Source organism: Arctopsyche grandis, chromosome 11 (assembly GCF_051622035.1).
Source record: "Arctopsyche grandis isolate Sample6627 chromosome 11, ASM5162203v2, whole genome shotgun sequence".
NCBI classification, from domain to species: domain Eukaryota; kingdom Metazoa; phylum Arthropoda; class Insecta; order Trichoptera; family Hydropsychidae; genus Arctopsyche; species Arctopsyche grandis.
The window spans coordinates 5,274,796-5,297,381 of NC_135365.1; the positions used below are offsets into that span (position 1 = coordinate 5,274,796).

The 22,586-nt window shown below is 30.4% G+C and overlaps 2 protein-coding genes and 2 non-coding genes across 4 annotated transcripts in view; 3 read left to right on the forward strand and 1 right to left on the reverse strand.

The window, feature by feature from the left end:
- LOC143919204 (uncharacterized) overlaps positions 1-22,586 on the forward strand; it is a 740,296-nt gene that overhangs the window by 377,994 nt on the left and 339,716 nt on the right. The window lies entirely within an intron of this gene.
- 5-HT2B (5-hydroxytryptamine receptor 2B) overlaps positions 1-22,586 on the forward strand; it is a 151,355-nt gene that overhangs the window by 99,575 nt on the left and 29,194 nt on the right. The window contains exons 4-6 of the mRNA XM_077441469.1: positions 5,982-5,989; positions 11,612-11,620; positions 17,668-17,800. Of these exons, the coding sequence (XP_077297595.1) occupies positions 5,982-5,989; positions 11,612-11,620; positions 17,668-17,800 (150 nt within the window). The remainder of the gene's footprint in view (positions 1-5,981; positions 5,990-11,611; positions 11,621-17,667; positions 17,801-22,586) is intronic.
- Positions 14,318-14,399, reverse strand: TRNAS-AGA (transfer RNA serine (anticodon AGA)). Its single transcript has one exon. It is a non-coding gene; the product is annotated as a tRNA-Ser (tRNA).
- Positions 16,182-16,263, forward strand: TRNAS-AGA (transfer RNA serine (anticodon AGA)). Its single transcript has one exon. It is a non-coding gene; the product is annotated as a tRNA-Ser (tRNA).

Sequence of the window (22,586 nt, forward strand, 5' to 3'; positions counted from 1 at the left end):
CCTTATCTTAATGTGATGAAAATAAAACATAAAACAATAAATTTAATTAACCGGAAGTGGGATTTTTTCCTCTTAGAAATGTCAAAAATGTTGTGTCCCCACAATTTTTTCTACACCACTGAACGTATCAATCTGAACATTTATATTTGTAATTTTTATGTACTAACTTAGAGTTGAAAGAGTTTTGGGCATAATTCAGAAACAGGAAGTAGTCATTTTTTTTTAAAACAGTATTTCATTATTTTATTTTGACCTTTCAAATTATGTTTATCTTCTTGATATTTAATATGTATAATATTTATAGTGATTTTAAGTAATAAAAAAAATTAGAACAAAATCCGACAACCGGAAGTAGAACTTTTGTCTTGTGTAAGATTTCTTACATTTGCGCTCTATTTGTATCGAAAATACTCTCACAGCCGATATATGTGTGAACGTACATATTATATATATGTATATGTATGTTTCATTATGGACTTTTTTTTATCGTTCTTATATTATGGTTTCTGATTGGATGGAGGTGATGGATGAATCTAGCATGGTTGTTGGAGCAGTTTTTCAAGATTTTAAACGAGCGTTTGAGACAGTAGATAGGAATATTTTATTACAAAAATTATATAAGTTAGGAATAAATGGTATAGTATTAAAGTGGCTTCAATCATACTTAAATAATAGAAGGCAAATAGTAAAAATTGATAAGGTGTTATCCTCTGAATTTGTAACACCTCATGGAGTGTCGCAAGGGTCCAAATTGGGACCCTTATTATTTATATTATATATAAACGATATTGTTAAGGTAATTAAGAATTGTAAAATACATTTGTTTGCAGATGATACATCGATATATATATATATATATATATATATATATATATATATATATATATATATATATATATATATATATATATATATATATATATATATATATATATATATATATATATATATATATATATATATATATATATATATATATATATATATATATATATATATATATATATATATATATATATATATATATATATATATATATATATATATATATATATATATATATATATATATATATATATATATATATATATATATATATATATATATATATAATTCGAAAGAATGTTGATGTAATGTCTGAGATTTTAAATATATAATTAAATTATGTGAATGACTGGTTGTGTGAAAATAAATTAAAGCTGAATTTGAATAAAACAAAAACGATGTGGTTGAATGGTAAAAATAAAAATATATTGAATGAAATTAGAATTGATGATAAGTTAATTGAAAAAGTTGAAAATATAAAATACTTAGGAGCATACATAGACTCAGAACTAAATTTTAAAATGCACGCTGACTATATAATAAAAAAAATGGCTAGAAAAGTTGGTATATTATGTAGATTAAGAAATATTTTAAGTAAAAAAAGTAAAATTTTAGTGTTTAATTCAATTGTCTTGCCACATGTGGTTTATTGTGCCACTGTGCTTAATTTGTTTAGTGGCCAAGATTTAGAAAAAATGCAAAAAATACAGAATAAAGCTATGATAGGTATTTTGAATGTGAGTAGATTTAAGAGTATTGGAAGTATGTTAGATGAATTAGGATGGATGAGTATTAGAATTAGTCTAAATATTAGTACATTGTCTTTTGTTTATGAGTTAGATCATAAGTTATTACCTAAGTATTTTGATGATTATATAATAAGGAATAGAGATAAACATAGTTTTTATACTAGAAATAAGGACAAACTAGTTGTAAGTAGAGTAAGAAAGAATAAGACGGCTGGGGGTGTTTTTCACAGGGGTGTGCTCATGTATAATGCCCTCCCTGAGTGCATCGGGTCTGCTAAAAACATGGATGCATTCCTGCGAGGTGCAAAGACAAACCTCTGTGAGGGACAGTACTCAATTTTAGAGTTAAGTATAATAATTAAGATGTATTTTTAAATTAGCTTGATAGCTAAAATATATATAAATAAATAAATATAATTATATTCCTCAAATATTTGTAGAAAAAAGTTGTGAGTTGGTCACATTCAAATTTTTAATATAACTTTTCCAGCATATTCAACCAAATTCGTCCCAACTAGGAATTTTCAAACGATTTTCCTAGAATTTTCCCGGAAATCCTTCAAAACTAGAAACCCGACAGGCAAGCTTGTTTGGAGTGTGAAGGAAATTCGATTTGCGTTTAATTGTGACGTGGCAACTTTGTCTTAATCCGGTTAGCGTTGTCGTAGCTCGAAATTACCTACAGACAACGCGGATTTCGATTTGCATCGGCGTTGCGGCGCGAATCTCACAACCCAACTTTTGAAACTGTGATGTGGTGACGAAAGCAGATTATGTCGACACTACACTGATGGACGAATCTGGTTTGCTGACGCAAACAGCTCTCGAATGTCGCCTCTACGGCGAAATAATTAATTATTTGCTCCGGTGAAAGCTTTAAACTTTCCAAACTTCGATTGGATCTTCTGCTACTTTTACTATTGTTGCCAGCTTTCGGCTCGAATCCGTTTTAAGTGCACGTTAGTTTGCTCAAGCTTTAATCCGGAAACATATTATAATTTTATTAAGTTTGATTCAAATGTTTAAGCATCAACGTGTCAACTGAATATTTTGCTAAAGATGATAACCAATACTTCAATATTATATTCACAAAAGACTTAAGAGAAATATGTATTATGGTGCGTACCCACCAAGCCAACGAACGGGACACAGGCCAACTTTTAAAACCAGTAGCGTACAAAATATCGAAATAAAAATTAAATTTAAAAATTGAAATTAAATATCAAAATTAAAACTATTATTATTATATTAAAATTAACTTCAAGTATCAAAATAAAATTATAATCATTATATTAAAATTAAAATTAAATATCGAAAGTTAAAACAGAACATGCACAATTTAAATAAATTTTCGAGATTGACCTAAAATTAGATCATCAACAATCACATACGGGTAATCCTCGACTTTTGTTTGTCGAAGATGTTTTGACTTACGAAGATACGCACTAAGATCGAAAAAAAATCAAAGAATTATTATTTTTACTTCCTCGTAATGCGCAGTTACTGAGAATATATCATGTATTAGTATGGGTGATCCAACGATTTTTGCTAACCCGGGGTGTTGTCGGTCACATCAAACGGATTTTTTTATTCTTCAATTGTTTCTCTCGTCGAAATAAATCAAGTAATTAAATCATTTCAGAGGTAAAATTTATAGGATAATGTGTGATTATTAATTTTATTTCGACGAAAGAAAAAAAACCCTTTGACAAATCACCGACATCCGACACCGCGTTTTTTTATGAATTGTTTTTTTTTATCGATCATCCACGTGGAAATACAGTGACATCTCGTAACGACTTTAACAATATTTTTTTTCGCTCGTACGCAGAGAAATTATAATATTTCTCTGGTTTTAAATGCGGTATCGTCGTAATTCAAAACATTTTTGCAATTCAAAACATCAAAGATGATCTAATTTTAGCTCAATCTCGCTCTTTAGCTTGATTTTGATATTTAATTTCAATTTTAAAATTTAATTTTTATTTCGATATTTTGTAAGCTACTGCTGGTTAAAAAGTTGGCCCAAAATCATCGTTGGTTTAGTCCGTAAGCACCATATACACATGTACATACATACTGTCACGTTCCAATGAAAGATTAAATATTTTTTCTTTTAAAACTACTTATATATACTTATACTTTTTTTTTAAACTACGCCCGCGCGTATTATAACGTTCCCCGTTCGCCCGCCTTGAAATGATTGATGAATGTGTGTGTGTGCGCTCCTGCGCAGCTCTTCTGATGCTGACGTCACCCGTTCTAAGCCAGGGGCTCAATATCAGGAGCACATGTCAGATGCTCCACACACCTTCAATTACCCGCGTCTTCTCGACACGATCGGTTGTCATGCTGAATCCCTATAGCGGATGTTTAAAATGCACCCATTATCGTTGCACCAATTGGTCAAACGTTTTAGTCCACGTGGACTACTTCACGCTGATTGGTTGAGCGCCTCGTTCGCGAGTATTTGTTTTAAATATCTCTAGGCACAACATATTATCCAGGTATTAATAAAATTTGTTTTTTTTCTAAATCTCCATACTGGTCGACGTGCTCGCCACATACCCTATTACCTACATACATACCGCCACGTTCCAATGAAAGATTAAATAATTTTTCTTTTTTTTTTTAAATTACTTGGTTAACTAACCAAGATTTCTTTATTATTATTATAACAATAACCACTTATATTCATATGTATGTTGCTAATATTCATATGTATGTTATTAAAAGTAGTTTCGTTTAAATTCGTTGTTGAAAGGCTTTTAATACATTTTTAGCATAACTTTGTGCCAAGACGAGGCCAATTAATTATTTTTTCTACAAAGCGTCATTATTGCTGTATTAATATTTTAATTGCTATGCTATGATAACTTCATAAATTAATATGTATTAAAATTTAACAAGAGTTTCATATATTTTTAGACATTTTAAGGACTCGTTTCTTTGAAGTTCTTATATATTATAGATAAAGTACTTTTGTACTTTTGTTTTGATATTGAAAGTGCTCTTCAGTTGAAACTTTTGAAATGAAAGCTCGTTATTGAAATCAACTTATTATATTGAAATGTTTTTTCTGGAAATCGGTATAAAAACAAACCAAAAGCGATCAAAATACGTTCAAAGTAGCACAACTCGCAACTACAGGTAAACAGCAACTTCTCTATGGAATTTGTATCACGATCGCCACACTTTGAACTTCTTCTATCAATTAAGTGAAAAAGTTACGAGTCGATAGAGTATCACGGTTTGAATCCCAATAGCCGTGCTTGAAATTTATTCCGTTTTTATCGATTCGACTTACGAGATGTTCTCATTTAATTCTAATTGATAATCTTCTCCGAGTGTTTGTCGATTTAATTGATTCAAGGTTGTCCTTTAAGAGACCTGTCCCATTCCGCTTTGTAAAGCTTTCTATCTTCACTTTTTAATTTAGGTTATATCGTGTTTGTCCTACTTTATTTTTTTTTTCTTATTCAACAGACCGTGAGATAGAATGCAATCTCGTGCTCGAGCTTAATTTGCACTTACATTCTAGTAATTCAGGGAGAAAAAACAACCACAAACCACTTCAAAAGGAAATATGTCTGGAGGAATTTCCTTTATCTTTTAGTGCTGAAAGGATAGCAGTTTCTGTGTATTTTGGAATTGAAAGCATCAAAAAACCATTAAAGTCATTTTTGTACCCAATTTTGTAGTATTAATTCAACTTTTTCAAACGAATTTGTACGTTTCATATTAAAAATTTTGCAATCGTGATATACATATGTAGGAATTTCAACTGAAACAGTTTTGAATTGAAAACGCTAGATTTGCATAACAAAGAAAAAAACAATCACGTTTATACAACAAAGTCAATACAATCACTTTTCTAAAAGATTAAATGTACAAAGCAATAAAATGTTTAAATTAAAAAGCTTTCAAATAGATTTCTGTTTTGATTAAAATTTTATATTTACATAATAAACAATATGTGCATTATATAGAGCTTAAATATACAGCAAACTTTTATCGAAAGCGCTCTGTGTATTTGCGTGAAGATTAAATTTCCCCAGGAAAGGTGACATCACTCCAGACGAAGCGAGCAATATTACAAATGCACGTCAGATGCATCTACTGCATACGAAATGCGCGCTATTTCAACGTTTCGAAAACAATTTCACACTTATTTTATCAACAGAACAATCAATATATATATATATATATATATATATATATATATATATATATATATATATATATATATATATATATATATATATATATATATATATATATATATATATATATATATATATATATATATATATATATATATATATATATATATATATATATATATATATATATATATATATAACACCATAATGACATGTGCGTATATATTAAATTAAATGCGAACAGAGGGGGCCGTGTTACGTTTAACCGTAAAATAAATTGATGAAAAGTTGGGGCCCTGCTCGAACTTTTACCGTCGCTCGAACAACGTTCAAAACTTTGATTAGTGGATGATATTAAACCTTAAACTCGACTCATTAATATCGCAACTTTTAATTAAATGATATCACTATAATTGTGTGTGATGGGTGAATTTCGGTCGGCGAAAATTTGCGAAAGTGATGACGACCTTTATCCGAACATTTCGCTGTCGGGATAATATCCACGAGCGTAATGATACCCCTCGTCACAACATCGATTATGGTTTGAGGGTGACGTGAACACCTTTCTGCCTCACCCACAGCGAGTAGATGTATTTGTAAATGTTGAATAAATATTTAAATTTCGGATGAAATACGTATGTAATACGAAATAATATGGAAAACTGACTGAAAGTTTTGGGAATTTGATGAATATACTATTAATATACATATGTATATACATATGTATGTATATACGTATTTTTACTTTATATATTAAGTCCAAAAATATATAAAATAAATATAAGCAATACTACAATATAATTAGAGACACGTATTTTGGGAACTTATCGAATCTTGCCTTATTAAACTCGCCTGAAAGATCCAACTCAATTTTAATAATTACGATTTTAATAATTGCATCTGTGCACATCGAAAGGTTACCCGTCGTCTGATGTGCAATCTATCATTCGAGAAGACGAGAATTGCATTTAAAGCAGCCGTCTGTTAATCTGTCGTTCAATTTGTCTGGCGATTTCAGAGCGGATGCACCGCATCCTCAGTAACAATTATATTGTATTTACTAAAATACCTTTCAGCATCCACACTTTTGTCTACTATTTACAGTAGTAGACAAAAGCAGTTGCTTGGTTTCAACAGGAAAAACACTGTCTATGGTAAACTGGAAGCTCTGTTTTATCCCCTCAATTTCTTCACATAATAAATGGGCAAAGGGATAGGAAGAACCTTCTAAATTGTCTATTAATTTTATGCAAATTTCACTTTTGTTTGTTATTTTTGCATCTATTCGCATATTTTACGAATTTAGCATCTATTATCATTTATTCCGAATTTTAGCATCAATTAAGCATTAATAGCAAAATGCCCAAAATACGTGTCTCTAAATATAATCATAAAAAATAGTATAATATGAAGTTCGTAAAACATTGCAGTTCCGAATTGACGTTCTCAGTCCAAAATCAAGCCAAAAAGACAAAATTAGAGAGTTGAAATCAAAAATCGAATGGTTCGAGCAGAGATATGTCAAGAAGTAACGTTTAGCGAGTTGGCCATAGCACCCATATCGAATTATCAATATTATAATATTCATTATATAACCTACTAGCTGTTTTACCCGGCTTCGCTCAATATTTTTAATATAAACAGCTTTTTATTATTAAGAAATTATGTTCACAATACATCTTATATTTATTTTAAAAGCTACTGATCTACTAATCATTTTTTATTTTACAATTTTAATTTAATTTTGTTAGTAATCATAGTATTATATTATTCTAATGTTAATGTACAGCAAAATGGGAAAAAGAGCTCAAAAACCTATGTATTTACAATTATGTATTATAAATGCTGATAAAACATCTAATACATAATATTAATTAAAGACTCTCGAAAGTTGATGACCTAATGTAGATTGTGTTTAGGTAATTTGTGTTTATACCTGAAGGGTATAGACATTTTGTTGTAATCACCGAGACTCTTCACAAGTGTGTTAGTATGTTTATTAGTGATTATGTCATAAAATTTACTGGTTAGTTTGTTAGTAAAGTCTTTAACAAACGGAATATTATTTATGGCATGCAGTTTTTTCAAGTTAGTATATATGGGTGTATTATAAATAATTTTTAATGATTTATTTCGTATTATTTGGAGCTTGGATAGGTTAGTATTCGAGGCGTTATTCCATACAGGTGAAGCATAGGTTAATAATGGTTAACAGCTATAAACAAGTATAAAAAGCTTAATCATGGCGAATCTAATAGTAAATATTCATTTGTTTTTTTATTAAATTTTTTTGAAACGAAAAAAATATATGGAATCGTCGTCATTGAAACTTTGTTTTGTTTTCGAAGTTCCAAATAAAAATACTTAAACGTATTGACTACAATTTTATTTCATCATCAGCTTAGCGGACCCAATTGGAATCTCTATTGACGGCCACACCTCGCAAAATGGCATAGTTTCAAAGTTATCAGAAGAGTCTAAGAAGTTTTTCAAATCAATTGATCTACAAAACAATTTTATTTTTCAAGCTAAAATTGAATTTAAAAGTCAAAAAAATACGAAAATACTTGTTTTCAAATCTTATAATATTATTAAAGTATTGAAATGGAAACAATAAGTTTGTTGTTGATGTCCAGCATTATCAAAATACTTCGTTTTAATTTTAATCCAAAACTATTTTATTGCATTTAGTTGGTTTTCAAGTTTTCTTATTTTTAAATGAATTATTTTATTTCACACCTTAACTATGTATGCTAAAAGGACGTTATATGCTATCCTTATTGCGTTATATTATTATTTCTAGACCGATTCTAAAAAATAATATATGTTTATAAGATTTATCTCATTAGCCATGAATTATATTGAATCACAAGATAAACCTCAATTGAAATTTTTATATGATGATATATGTAGAACGTGCAAATTGCTACGAAGATCTTTTAATCGAAAATTATTCAATAGTGAATGAATTCAATTAGAGCTACGACCTAGTTAAGGATTAAAATTTCAATTATTTTTAAGCTGAAACTAATCCATTATTAAACAGTCATTTTCCGTTCACGGTAATTGAATCGTAATGTAATTTTGCCCCTGTCGGAAAATATGATTTCAAACATGCAAATTAATATTATTATACGTATAACAGCGGTCTACAAAGGTGCTCGAATTTTATGGAACAATTATGTATATACCGTATTGTTTTATATATCGCAATCTAAAAACGGTTTCGATATATAAAACATCGATTTAGAACATTTCAGTTTATGGCCCTTTGGCGGATTTGATGACGGAATTAGGACTATATGTAGTACGCCTATATACCTATATTATAATACTATCCTGCAGGCAGTGGGTGGGTCCATGTCGTAAAACGCCTGCTATATTAATCGTAATCCAGAATAATAGCTTACCTGAATGGCTTCCAGGAAAAAGAAAGGATAATGACAGTACAACCCACAAAAGGTCAACAAGCCAAATCCTCCTCAATTGAATTCTGATTTAAGAGTCTGCTTGGTTCGATCCAGCTATTCCAGGCTCATTGGAATTGGAATTGTGTAGAAAAAATAAATTTCCAACGAAAATCTTTAGTTTAGTTTATTTATTTTATTGTTACAAATCAATATACACTCGCCATTACAGATGCGACGGGCGTACGTTAACGAAATACAGAATACATAAACAATCAGAAATCAGAAATACACTAATACATACATATACAATCAGAATATATAGCATATAACAATTAATCAGAAATAATAATGATAGAGACATCTATGAATTATTTTTAGATTTTTTTTTGTATATAATTTTTGTACATATAATAAATACGAAATTATAGAGATGTCTATAGAGATATCTAAAGATTTCAGATTACTGTGTATAATTATTACAAATTATACACAGGCAGATTTTGTGACAACAGGATTAGATCTAATACCAATTTTCAGGAACCGTTTCAGCAATGATCAGATAAAATTGGCAAACTCTGATAGAGAAACGATCGATTTGGAGTCACAAAACCCCCAAATCTAACCAGCAGTGGCGATTACTCGAACCTATGACCTCAGTGGTGCTAAATATATACGCTACCACTAAGCCAAACTGCTGGCTGTCTTACAATCGAACAGTGTCTTCCAATTTTAATATAGTTTGACTAGTTAGAATTTTTTATTATATTTTTACTTCTTATTGATACTCCCGTATCAATGTGTGCGCGCAGAATACGGGAGGAAAAGCCCGTTCCTGTTGTTCCTGTTGTACCCTGCTCGCGCAAATTAAGTGAGTATGTACCGTTTACCATACACCCTTTTTTTATCTTTTGACTTAAGATCTTTCGATTTTCGATATTTGCGTTTTCTGTAATTTAACATTCTGGCTCGTCACGTAGACCCAAAATATATATGCAATATAGATTTTTTATGAAATACTGATGCTTAAAATTTTGCGATTTGTTTATAGCCTGCTTTTAAAATAATGCATAACTTTCAGGATGTATGTAAGAAACCAAATTTCTTCAATAAGAATCACATAACCAATTATTCGTACAATCTCCTATGTTTAATTTTATAATATTGTCAATTCGACTCGAAAGCTTCTACATAGTTGAGGAACGCTAAAATAACATTTTCTTTAATGGTAAAATCTGAGCTGGGAAGTTTCCCAATATACGTATGTACATACATACACATACATATTATATGTATGTAGGTTCGTTTCGATAACTGTTGATATACGTATGTATTATAATACCTATTTGACGGTGTGGTATCGTTTTGTTGGGAAAAGTTGCCCCGGTCGGCCACTTGTCTGAAGTTTTCCGATTTTTCATTCAGCTCGATTTTTCGTTCTATGTGTGAACTTTTGAGCTCAGCTCAATTGCTTTAAAAGCTTTTTCGCCCGCTAATAAGCTTTCGCGAGATTTCAATGTTGCATTTAGGTAATTGTTTCGACCACAGTCTACGAATTCTCGTCGAAATTCAACCGAAGAAAGTTTACGTTGTTGCGAAGGTTTTTTTTTTATCATTGAATAGTTTAGTATAAAAGGCGAATTCATTGTTTTCGAACGAGGAGTACCAATTCGGAACGGAATAAATCAAAATTAATGACTGGTATTTCGCATTCATGAATTTCAGACTCTCATTATCATGAATGATGTATGTATATATGTATGTATGTAAATCAGATAGATACGCATTTCAAAGTAAGTATAAAATGCGATTCATTCTAATGGAACTTTATTATTGAGTTTTTATTTAATACTTTTTCTGAAATTGCATAAATTTATGTAGTTATTTCATTATTATGCATAGATTTAATGATCATAAAATTTAGCTATTAATATGAACGATATTAAATCTGGAAATACATTATCTATTAATTAGTTATAGCAATTATTTATGTACACGTATATACAATTTTCCGGTATTAAATTGAATATATTATATTCAGTTGATCCTGCATAAGTCAGCCACGGAAAAATAAGAGGCTTTTCCGCTTAATTAAATATAATAAAAGGGATACTTTTAATTAGAAGACATTTATACCACGGTTTATTGCGCAAAAATACGCTATTTCATTCTCTCCGACAAACATAAAGACTAAGCCTTTATATAATGACATAAATTCAGTGTTATTTTGTATTATACATATAATACACATCTTTCTAATAATAAATGGCCAACGTGTGATTATATAGTCTAAGTAATATAATATAGTCATAGAACAATTGTAATAATCATTCCGGTTGAATAATAATCTTATTAGTATCTTCGGCCGTATTTCTCGAATGATCAATGCGAATTTTATTCCCTCGGAGATTAATACCTTTTCGGGAAATTCAAGCTGTCGGGGGAAATCGGTTATTTCGAACTGTAGCAACTATTGGTTGATCGAAAAGGACTCTTCTACACGGCCAAAGTCCTTATTAATGAACACCCATTCCCCTCGCGCCGAGTGGACTATAAAGCCCTTTGATAATTTGTCACTCGGCTACGCTAATGAATAACAACAACGGCTTCTTCGAGGTTCTCGTCTTCATATTACGAAAGAGAAGATGAAGGGAAAGTGAAGCAAGAAGGGGGTGAACTTTCCCGAGAAGACAAATTGTCGTAATCGTTTATTTCGCGACTTCAATTTGCCTATAGGGCCACCTATTTGCGTACAAATTGTTCGTCAAATAATTTCCAATCGATACATATCATACTTACCTAATGCTTATAATACATATTTTATAAATATACAACATAATTCAAAATTACATATTTTTACATACCTCGTTTACGTTTCACTTACGATTACAATTCAGGAAAAAGTTTGCCTCTTATCCGATCGTTTTCATATATATTAATTATTATATCTATTTATTTATAATTCTATTCCTATATATTATAGCTCCTATTCCTAGAGCAATTTGACTTCTTAATGAAATCGTTGCTGCCGAGACTGAATGTGATATTTTCCACCTTAGTGAGCGTAAATTGTCGGAAATTACTCTAACCCATTTATCTGGTAGTCTGCGCTCATCATTGTTTTCATGATTGATTGTGATTTATGAGTGAAATTTTGATTAACTCTCTTTCATTTGGGCCTTACAGGGATGTTTTGTATTTGTAGTTGTTTCTTACATATTTATTGAAACTGGCTGTAGGTGCAAGGCATTCCTTATGCTATATTTTTTATTTGATATTTTTACTTTATCTGTTATTATTAAATGCTATTTTTTATGTTTATGTATGGATGTATTTATGTTTATGATCAAATGTATTTTTTTTATGTATATTTGATGAGTATATTATTTTCGTTATGTATTAATTTATGTTTTATTGTTATTTTGTTTTTTTTGTGTTATATTTTTTGACCATTGTGGCGCTTTAGGAATTCCTGTTATGTCACAATGGTCTGTTTAGAATAAATAAATAAACAATATAGGTAGGTAACTGCAATTACCTACACAACATACGCGTCTACATTTATCGACATAATTACATATATATTTTATTATTTGAAAATATTTCAATCTACTTAATTGACGGTGTTTTGTATACTTTTGACATTTTGGCAATGACTTCTATTTTAATATTGATAAATCATAAATTAAATTCACAATTTCCGGTAAAGTTTTACGTCAAAATTTAACTTCAAAGACGTACATATATGTTAATAAGCGTATATGTGAATACCATGTAAATAAGCTACCAAAATTTAGCTTACAAATGCTGATAAGTTTTGATAAGATTTGACATTTGAGCTATTATAATTGAATGTGGCGGAAGTCCAATTTTCAGTTCCAAAAACACTATATCTGTTTGACTTAAGAGGGCTGGAATCCAGCGACTTGTAAATATAAACGTAAACGTAGACTTTGCCCTTCCTCAATTATGGCACTAGAGAAATTATTTATTAATATGCTATTTATATCCACCAATGCATGGTTCTATTTTTTTATTTTTTTGATTAATCAATTAATCAAAAAAATAATAAGAGGTTAGTAAAAATAGAACCATGCCTATGGTGGATATCCACAGCATATTAAAAAGTAATTTCTCTAGTGCCATAATTGAGGAAGGGAAAAGTCTAATACGTTTATATGGACAAGGCGCTGGGGTCCAACCCTCTTAATTCACAAATTATTATCACTTCTTTTAATTTGATATGTCTAGAATCTTGGAAAAGCAGAATAAACGCATTAAGGCCACCAGTATTTTTACATAAGGCATTATATTTAATGTTTAGTGAAATATTTTTCGAAATGAAGAAAAGTGCACTTTTGTCATTTTCAAATATAACGGCTCATTTGGTTTAGATTCATTAATTTGTACCTTTTTTGATATTTTATCAAAGAACTATTAAATTTTTAAAACAAAGTTATATTGTTTGTATAAAGTCTTAACTTAAGTTTCAAATTAAGTATCAATTAATTTTCAGTCCCGCTTCGGCAGGAGACATATACTTTAATAAAACTACTCATTGAAATGTCTATGGATAAAATATTAATAGAAAATCAATGCAAAAAGCAGTAAGAATTAAGATAATTAACTGGAGTATAAATTTTTATAATTATTATTTTCATATTCAGTTCTCTTTTTTTACCAAAATTTTAAAGTATAATAAATAATAATATATATTTCCATACATTTACGGATTTTTATGTGATGTTAATCGTTAAATACATATCGAATGCTGAATTTAATTTAATAATTTAAATCGACCAAGATTAAATGTCAGTCGATTTCATCAAAGTGAATGTGACTATTTTTACAAATCCATTAACCTTGCACGAAGTGAAAGTTGTTTGATGGCCAAAACTGATAACTTTCCTTACAGAAATATCTCTGAATTCCATCATCGAACCCAAATATGACACAAAAGCCTCGATAAATTATTAAAGCTAATAGCATCGACGTACATATTGTTGTTTTTTATTGACTCGTTTAAAATGATTACTTCAACACCTAATTGGCGTATTTTTGTATGGAACCATTAAATTTTTCTTTTTTTTTGAAATTGTCTAGACAGTCTATTTTTACTAATCGTTGAATTTTATATATGTAATTTATTTTATAATTAAAAAAAATAATTGATCGCAGTCGGTAGGATTCGAACCTACGCTCCCAGAGGGAATCTGATTTCTAGTCAGACGCCTTAACCGCTCGGCCACGACTGCTGTTAATCTCTTGACAGAACTGTAAAGGCACATTCACACTGACATAACATGTGCTATTTGTTCACTTGCGGGTTTTGTTTAGACAGATGCTGTTGCTTACTTGTCAAAACTACAACAAACACATGCGAATATGTACATACATATGTATGCACAATTTACGATTTATGTTAAACAGCACGGCTACATACATATTTATCCGTAATATTACTCGTATGTTTTTGCAGCACTTCATCTACGTATATTATATTAACTTCCAAAAAGATATTTCGATATATAAAATGCCTTCGATACTATATATCATGACGAACTTATTCACTTATTAGTTCCTAATTCATAGTTTAAACAATTAAAATCAGACATAGCGAGATGCTGGCGAAAAGGGATATAAATTAAGAAGAGGCCAAAACGATCAATCTGGACGATCAGTCTGAACGATCAATTTGGACGATAGACGTCAAGAAGAAATATGCCGGAGTATTTTCAAACGTGTCTATTACGATTATTTTTCACCATCATAATGGCGGACGTCATTTCCACTTATATTGATGACCAAACCGAGCAAAATGGCAAAGTTTGAAAACGATCGGTAAGAACTAAACTTCGTTACACAAAATCGTTTCCGAACTAAGAAGAGCCTAGTAAAAATACTCATCGTCATACTGAACAAGGCAGGAGTCCTACAGGATAGCTTGCTGGTCCTAGTCTTCATCCTTCGCATATTAAATATATAAAACATTAGGGTATTGAAAATGTTCAATTTTAGCATATATTTTTATGAAGAGTTTAATTTTAAATAATAAACAATTTCGATGAATTTTAATAAAATTTATATACATATATACAATTTAAAGACAAAACAACAATTAAAAAATAATAGAAAAATTCAAAAATGTTTTGTATTTAAAATTACAAAACAACAAACAATGGCAGGTTTCTAAAAAACAAAACTTTTTCTTTAACAGTTTCGTTTTTTACCTGCCACAGATGAATTGAATAGTTAACTCAATGTTTGGAGGAATATATTTGTCTCATTTAGTCTTGAATGCGATTCTAGTTTTAAGACGCTTTTTTCAGCAGCCTATTGGATATACAGCTCCAACTGTCTTATTTTGTTTACAGAAGATTAGAAGTTTAGACAGAAGCATATGCTTGATTTCGACAGGAAAATCACCTATGGTAAACTGCAAGCTCTGTTTTATCCCCTCAAATTCTTCACATAATAAATGGGCAAAGGGATAGGAAGACCCTTCTAAATTGTCTATTAATTTTATAAATTTTATGCAAATTTCACTGTTGTTTGTTATTTTAATATCTATTCGCATATTTTAAAAAATTAGCATCTATTCCGAATTTTAGCATCTATTTAGCATTTATGGCAGAATTACCAAAATACGTGTCTCTAGTCATGACGAACTTATTCACTAGTTAGTTCCTAAAAAATACTCATCGTCATACTGAACAAGACAGGAGTCCTACAGGATAGCTTGTTGGACCCAGTCTTTATCCTCCGCATATTTAATATATAATATACAAATACCTGGACATTATTTAACTGAACTACCAATTATGGTAAACAAGGTATGAATTATTCCTTATCTTAATATTGTTAGGCAGCAATGTAACTTAATAACCATTTTTAATTATTCACATGTATATATGTATGGCTATTTTGATTTGCACATTATAACACCTATGCAAACAAAAGTTGTGGCAAATAAACAAAAAAAATACTTTGATCGATTGGTGTAAATACGTTTTTATATTAATGCCAAATGATTATCAGCAGTCGTGGCCGAGCGGTTAAGGCGTCTGACTAGAAATCAGATTCCCTCTGGGAGCGTAGGTTCGAATCCTACCGACTGCGATATATATTTTTGAATGTTTTAATAATATAAATAAAAAAACAAATTATTGACATTATTTTAGCACATTGAAAATAAATGTCTGAAATAATTAAAAACAAAAATTATTTATGATTTTTTCTCATTGTGAAGGAAAACTTTTGTTCGATTTGAAATCACTGTCTGGATTTTTTCAAACTTTAACTTGATGTATCGACAATTCGTACAGTTTTACTTTATGCATGAACATATTCACAATGAATGAAGTTTTGTGATCATACGAAAGTTTTGTGATCAGAATCGATCACTAATCACGTTTTCATGATTTAGAAAAAATGTGTGTTCTGTGTGTCTGTGAATTTGGGGATTTTTTGAACACCGTTAGTCCTATCGAACTGAAACTTAGTATCGGTTACTGAAATTCTTATTAATACTAGGTAAATTTTTTTCAAATTTTTAAGGTGACCGGAAATGGTACCTCCCCTTATAAGTGTCCTCTTAAAGTTTTTGAACTCAATTACATATATCAAACAATTACTCACCTACATTTTATGTGTTTATTAAAATTCAAGACATTTTATATACTATTTCTAATTGCTTCAAAACTTAATATTTCATATTGACTGCTTTACATATGAATTCCGAGGCATAGCTCTTTTTTAATTTTAGAAAAAGCGTCAGCCTTATTTTCAGATTGAACTTTTTGTGCTTCTTTGGATCATTTGTAATGGGGGTTTTCCGCCTGTTTGATTGTAGATCTTTCAAATATTACGAGAATTTTATGAACAATCTTTTCTCATTATCATATTTGCTGCTTTTTTAGGTCAAAAACATTACATACATGTAGGAATGATTTTTAAACGAGCCTAGCCATATGTGTGTTTGGTCAAACTGCTAGGGATAAAGTATGTGTGTGGTATGCATGGGAGAGACCGGATGCGTGTTGTTATGGTCACTTGTTGGAGAGCAAGCCCGAAGACATGTTACAATAAATAGTCTGACACTTAATCTGTGCGTTTCGCTTGGAATCCTTCACATCCGGATCCTATATACATATGTTTAGAAACGTTGCATTGCCACTTATTTGCTTCATTGAGCTTGAATGGAACGCTAGGAAGGTCAAGCGGTGAACCAGAAACATAGCACAATCAAACTTTTTAGAGTGAAAACCTCTTTAAGACCAGTAGAGTAGATTGAAACATGTAACGAAATGTTGCACCTCTAATTCCTTGAGACATTGAGTAAAGCCTTTACTCTTAATCTTCTCTCCTCCTTCTCCTGCTAACTACAAACCTCACGAACCTAACCTGTTTCTTAAATAGTGCATATATAAACTTTGATTAAGAAAGTTATTTTTTTTTATTGTGTCGTGTAATTTTTTTGATATACATATCTCACTCATGTTATATGTACGTTACGTGTTTTAGAGAGACGCAACACGTGGCGAAGGACCACAACCAGTGCCAGGGGCACTCCTCAACACGTGGGTCACTCAGCAGCGAGCAACGACACGGATCTGACAGCCCTGGATGCCCACGACTTATGGTTACCCGACACCAGGTGAATACAACTTATTTATGTATTGTGCTTTAATATAAGACGCATATGTTGAACACGCCTGAATGTCTAGTTTTCGTTACGTGCGAATCTCCATTAAAATGTGTACGGCACATCTCTGTATGAAATGTGTAGGTACAACATATGTAAATGTCTGCTTTAAATCGATTTTTGCGTGCGTATGCTGCATTCTTTATGTGCGTGTGTGTGGTTTGTGTCTGCGTGTGCTACATCGATGTTATTTTTGTGTGTGCTAAATCTCTGCTGCATGGGGTTTTAAATGGTGCTCCAGGCCGTCCCTTAAGGGTCTGTTAGAACTACTTTTAGAAGCAAGGTTTTTATTATTTTAATATTTTGCAAGTTTTTCATCCATAAATACATACACATACACACATACATACATACATACATGTATATAATTTAAAAAATTGAAATTATTAATAATATATTATAATTAAAAAAAAAATTGTCAGAAGAAAGAGCAAAAGCAACCTGATATGAGAATTGTAATAATATTTAGATATATTGGCAATAATGATGACATATTTGGCAAAAAATCAATATATATCGTGTATTACATTACATGAAGCTAGACGCCAAATTTGAAATTCACATATACATATGAGAGTTAAAACTATAAATATTTAAATATTAGAGATAACGAGAACCTATTGAGCAAATTTTATAAAATATATAGTGAATTATAGGCGTTTAAACAATTAAAATCTGATATGGCCATATCAAGGCGAAAAGGTTGAAGATAGATTATGGTAGCTTGCCGTCACCGTCATAGACGTCACCGTACCCAAGATTCTGGATATTTGATACGCATTGTATACGATATTTTATCTACAACGTAATGGCAGACGATACATTAACGTATATTGATGACCAAAATGAGCAATATGGCAAAGTATGAAAACGATCGGATAAGAGATAAGAGATATAAAAATTACCACTAACACGAAAACCATGTGAAATGCAAAGGAGGTATGTAAAAATAATTATTAAATAATTAAATTAAATAAAAAGGCAATTTAAACAATATTTCAACAAAAAATTTACGACAATATAATCTATCTATAAATAGATAAAATGTGTGGGATTTCAATCAAAAAGATTTCAATGGTTGGGATTTCAATCAAAATTATGATCCCGGCTTAAACTAATATAATTAAATATATTACTAAGAGGTTTAGACCGTGTAAGTACGTATGTAATGATTTAAAGGGATTTTTTGATTTTAATGCGAATAGGGATATCAAGTAAGAAGAGGCCAAAACGAACAATCTGGACGAACAGTCTGAACGATCAATTCGGACGATAGACGTTAAGAAGAAATATGACGGAGTATTTTCAATCGTGTCTTTTACAATTATTTTTCACCATCGTAATGGCGGACGTCATTTTTACTTTGAAAATAATGTACTACGTTGAAATTTCAATACTATTATAACTATTTTCTAATATTTTTCTGAAATATAATATAAATATTTATATGGAGTTTCGTACCATATTTAAAATTCTTTAAACTCATAAGAATCTCTTTTTTTACTAGGCTTTTTTATCCCTGCGCTGCAAACGATTGCAAACCAAGCGGGCGCATGCTCATTTCGCTGCATGCTCAATTCATACTTTTGTCTCGGCTTTTGCCATTTTAAACTTGCCAGAAAGATCCAACTTAACTTTAAGAATTGCCTATCATCAATGTATGTACATCGAAATGTCATTTGCGCAACCCCATGAATATCTCGTCTTTCGTACATGCTGAAATTCAAACAGTTAAAATGCAATCGAAATGAGCATGCAACCGGGTGGTTTGCAATCAATAACAATTAAAATCTGATATAGCGAGAGGGTGGCGAAAAGGGAATAAACGATCGGAACAACTTTCTAATAGACGTCAGCTAGACTGATAATGGAGTATTTTCAAACGTGTCTATTGCGATTATTTTTCAAAATTGTAACGATGGATTTGATTTCCACATATATTGATGACCCAACCGAACAAAATGGCAAAGTTCGAAAACGATCGGATAAGAACTCAAATTTCGTCAGACGAAAAAATCGAAAGCGAGCTAAGAAGAAGCTAGTAAATATTTCGTTCTCCGCATTGAAACCATTGATGAATAAATAAATTTTATTCAAATCGTATTTTAATACTATTAAATGTAAGCCCAAGAAGGAATTATATTTTCAAAATGCTTAAATTGAAAAAAAATGTTAATAATGAAAGTACAAACTAGGGTTACCAAATATTTAAACTTTTCTAATATCTTATAACTTTTAAAATATTTTATAAAAAAGGGTCAAAATATTTTAAAATTTTAACAGACTTCTAGTTGGTACATCGAAAAGAAATCTTATAAAATATAAAATGTTCAAATACACGGATTTGTGACCCCCTAGAACCAACTTAAATTTTATTATTTAATTAAATTTTCAATATTCATTTTATCACAGCCAGAATCTTTTCTATACATTTTATATGTATACATACTCTTTTTTTTTTAAGTTGACAACATACAAACAAATGTAAGATCTTGTTGTCAGGAGAAATGGGGATACAGAAAATTGACTCGTTGGGTGGTTTATTACTCGGAGAGCAACAACGGTCTAAGTGTCACAATACATACCAACCTCATCATTCATTCTATATGTATAACTAGTGAATAGCCCGATGAAATATCGTGGCATGGGTATAAAATTATTATATACCCGTATAAAACTAAAAAAAAAATCCGGAACCGGAACCGTTGTTTTCGTACACTCTCATAGATAGTTTTCAATTCTTTATTTGTAATAATTTTCAATTCTTTAAGTTAACGTTAACAAATGTTAATTAAAGTTAACGAAATGTAATATTTTCCGATTATACACAAATGGTCATTGACCTCGTAACGTTGAATATTATTATTACACAACAAATTACGTGCATATACATATGATGTGTATTTACAACACGTATTCTGGGCGAGGATATGGCGTTCGGCGCGGGCTCGTGAAGCACATCGCTTTGGATCGGAGGGTCCGAAGTTCGATTCCCGGCGCCCGCGGTGAATGAAATCAATTTTTTTCTCGAATATCGTCAAAATATAAATAATTTAAATTTAAATTTAAATTTAATTAAAAATAAATGTATAAAAAAAGTGGTTCAAAACCTCGCTAAATGAAATTATTAAAATTACGTATTTTTTTATGTGGCGAGAAGGAATATTTCAATTAATGTTTAAAAAAAAAGGCGAAATGAAGAATTGGATTTGGCGTGATGCACGTGACCATTAGCTCAATTTAGACCCATATTCAGGCTATTTGGGGTGATCGGTTCGAGTCGCGACAAAGTCGTCTCGTCGAAAAATGAATTTATCGATTTTTATCGATTCGTTCATTATGTTCGGCGAGAGTTAGGACACACACACACACACAGATTACCGTCTTTATATATATATGATATGATACTAGAGCTTGCCAACTTAATCATTCTTACATGCATTATTCTAAATTATAAAACTAAATCCCACATATGTTTATGCAGTCACCCTAATAATTCATTATATTCAAATTAGCATAAAATACAAATTGAAATTACACACTACTTATTAAAGCTCCAAAAAAAAGGATGCGAAAAGTTAAGAGAAAAAAATCAAGCAAAAAAATATTATTATAAATACTCGACTTAATTTGATTAAATGCCTATTTATAACAAAGTCTTAGGAGGACTTATCCGTTTCCGAAAATAGCCATTGACCTAAAAGAAGCATTGAAAAGAAATACGTCGTAAATTCGTTCGAGAGCGTTATCAATTAGGCGTTTTGGTCGAAGTTCGAGAGTTGAGAGCTTCAGAGTTTCTCAACATGTAAGTTTGGCATTTCTTTGGTTATCTCTATCTTCCTCTTGCTTATCCGCAGGGTTTTTGGTTAGTTGATGATTTAGTGGGCTTAGAAAGGGCGCTTATCTGCCGCGTCGATGTCGACTATAAATTTCGGCAAATAATTAAACTTTCGCCGGTTGTAAATCGATCAATTAGATATAATTTTGCCAAGTCATGCATGATTGTTTCGTTAGTAATATACATACATACATATATACATAACCTAGATTAGTATATATATATATATATATATATATATATATATATATATATATATTATATATTTAGCTATAGTAGTAATGAAATTGTGGAATTTCTGGATGGTGTGTTTTCATTAGTCCATAATATTAAAAAATTAGTTTGAATATGAAAATTCAACATACAATTTCCTTTTTTGATAATCATCCAATCTGAATGTGCATTATATTATGAATGTAATTTTTTTCGGTACAGGATTCCTTAAATTTGGATATTAAATCGGTTTTCCTTAAAAATAAAAATCGTCAAAGGCACTATCCAAATTTACACGTGTATTAGTATTTATCCACACTCTTCCGATCGTTTTTTTCCCTTTTCGCCACCCGCTCGCTATGTCAGATTTTAATTGTTTAAACGCCTATAAGTTTTTCTTTTTACATACCTCCTTTGCATTTCACATGGTTTTCGTGTTAGTTGTCATTTTTTATATCTCTTATCTCTTATCCGATCGTTTTCATACTTTGCCATATTGCTCATTTTGGTCATCAATATACGTGAATGTATCGTCTGCCATTACGTTGGAGATAAAATATCGTATACAACGCGTTTTAAAAACGGAGCCCGTAGACCTTCCTGACGTTTATTCACTCTATATTTTATAAAATTTGCATTGAAGGCTCTCTTTATCTCTCTTATATATTATCACTTCACTCGTAAGTT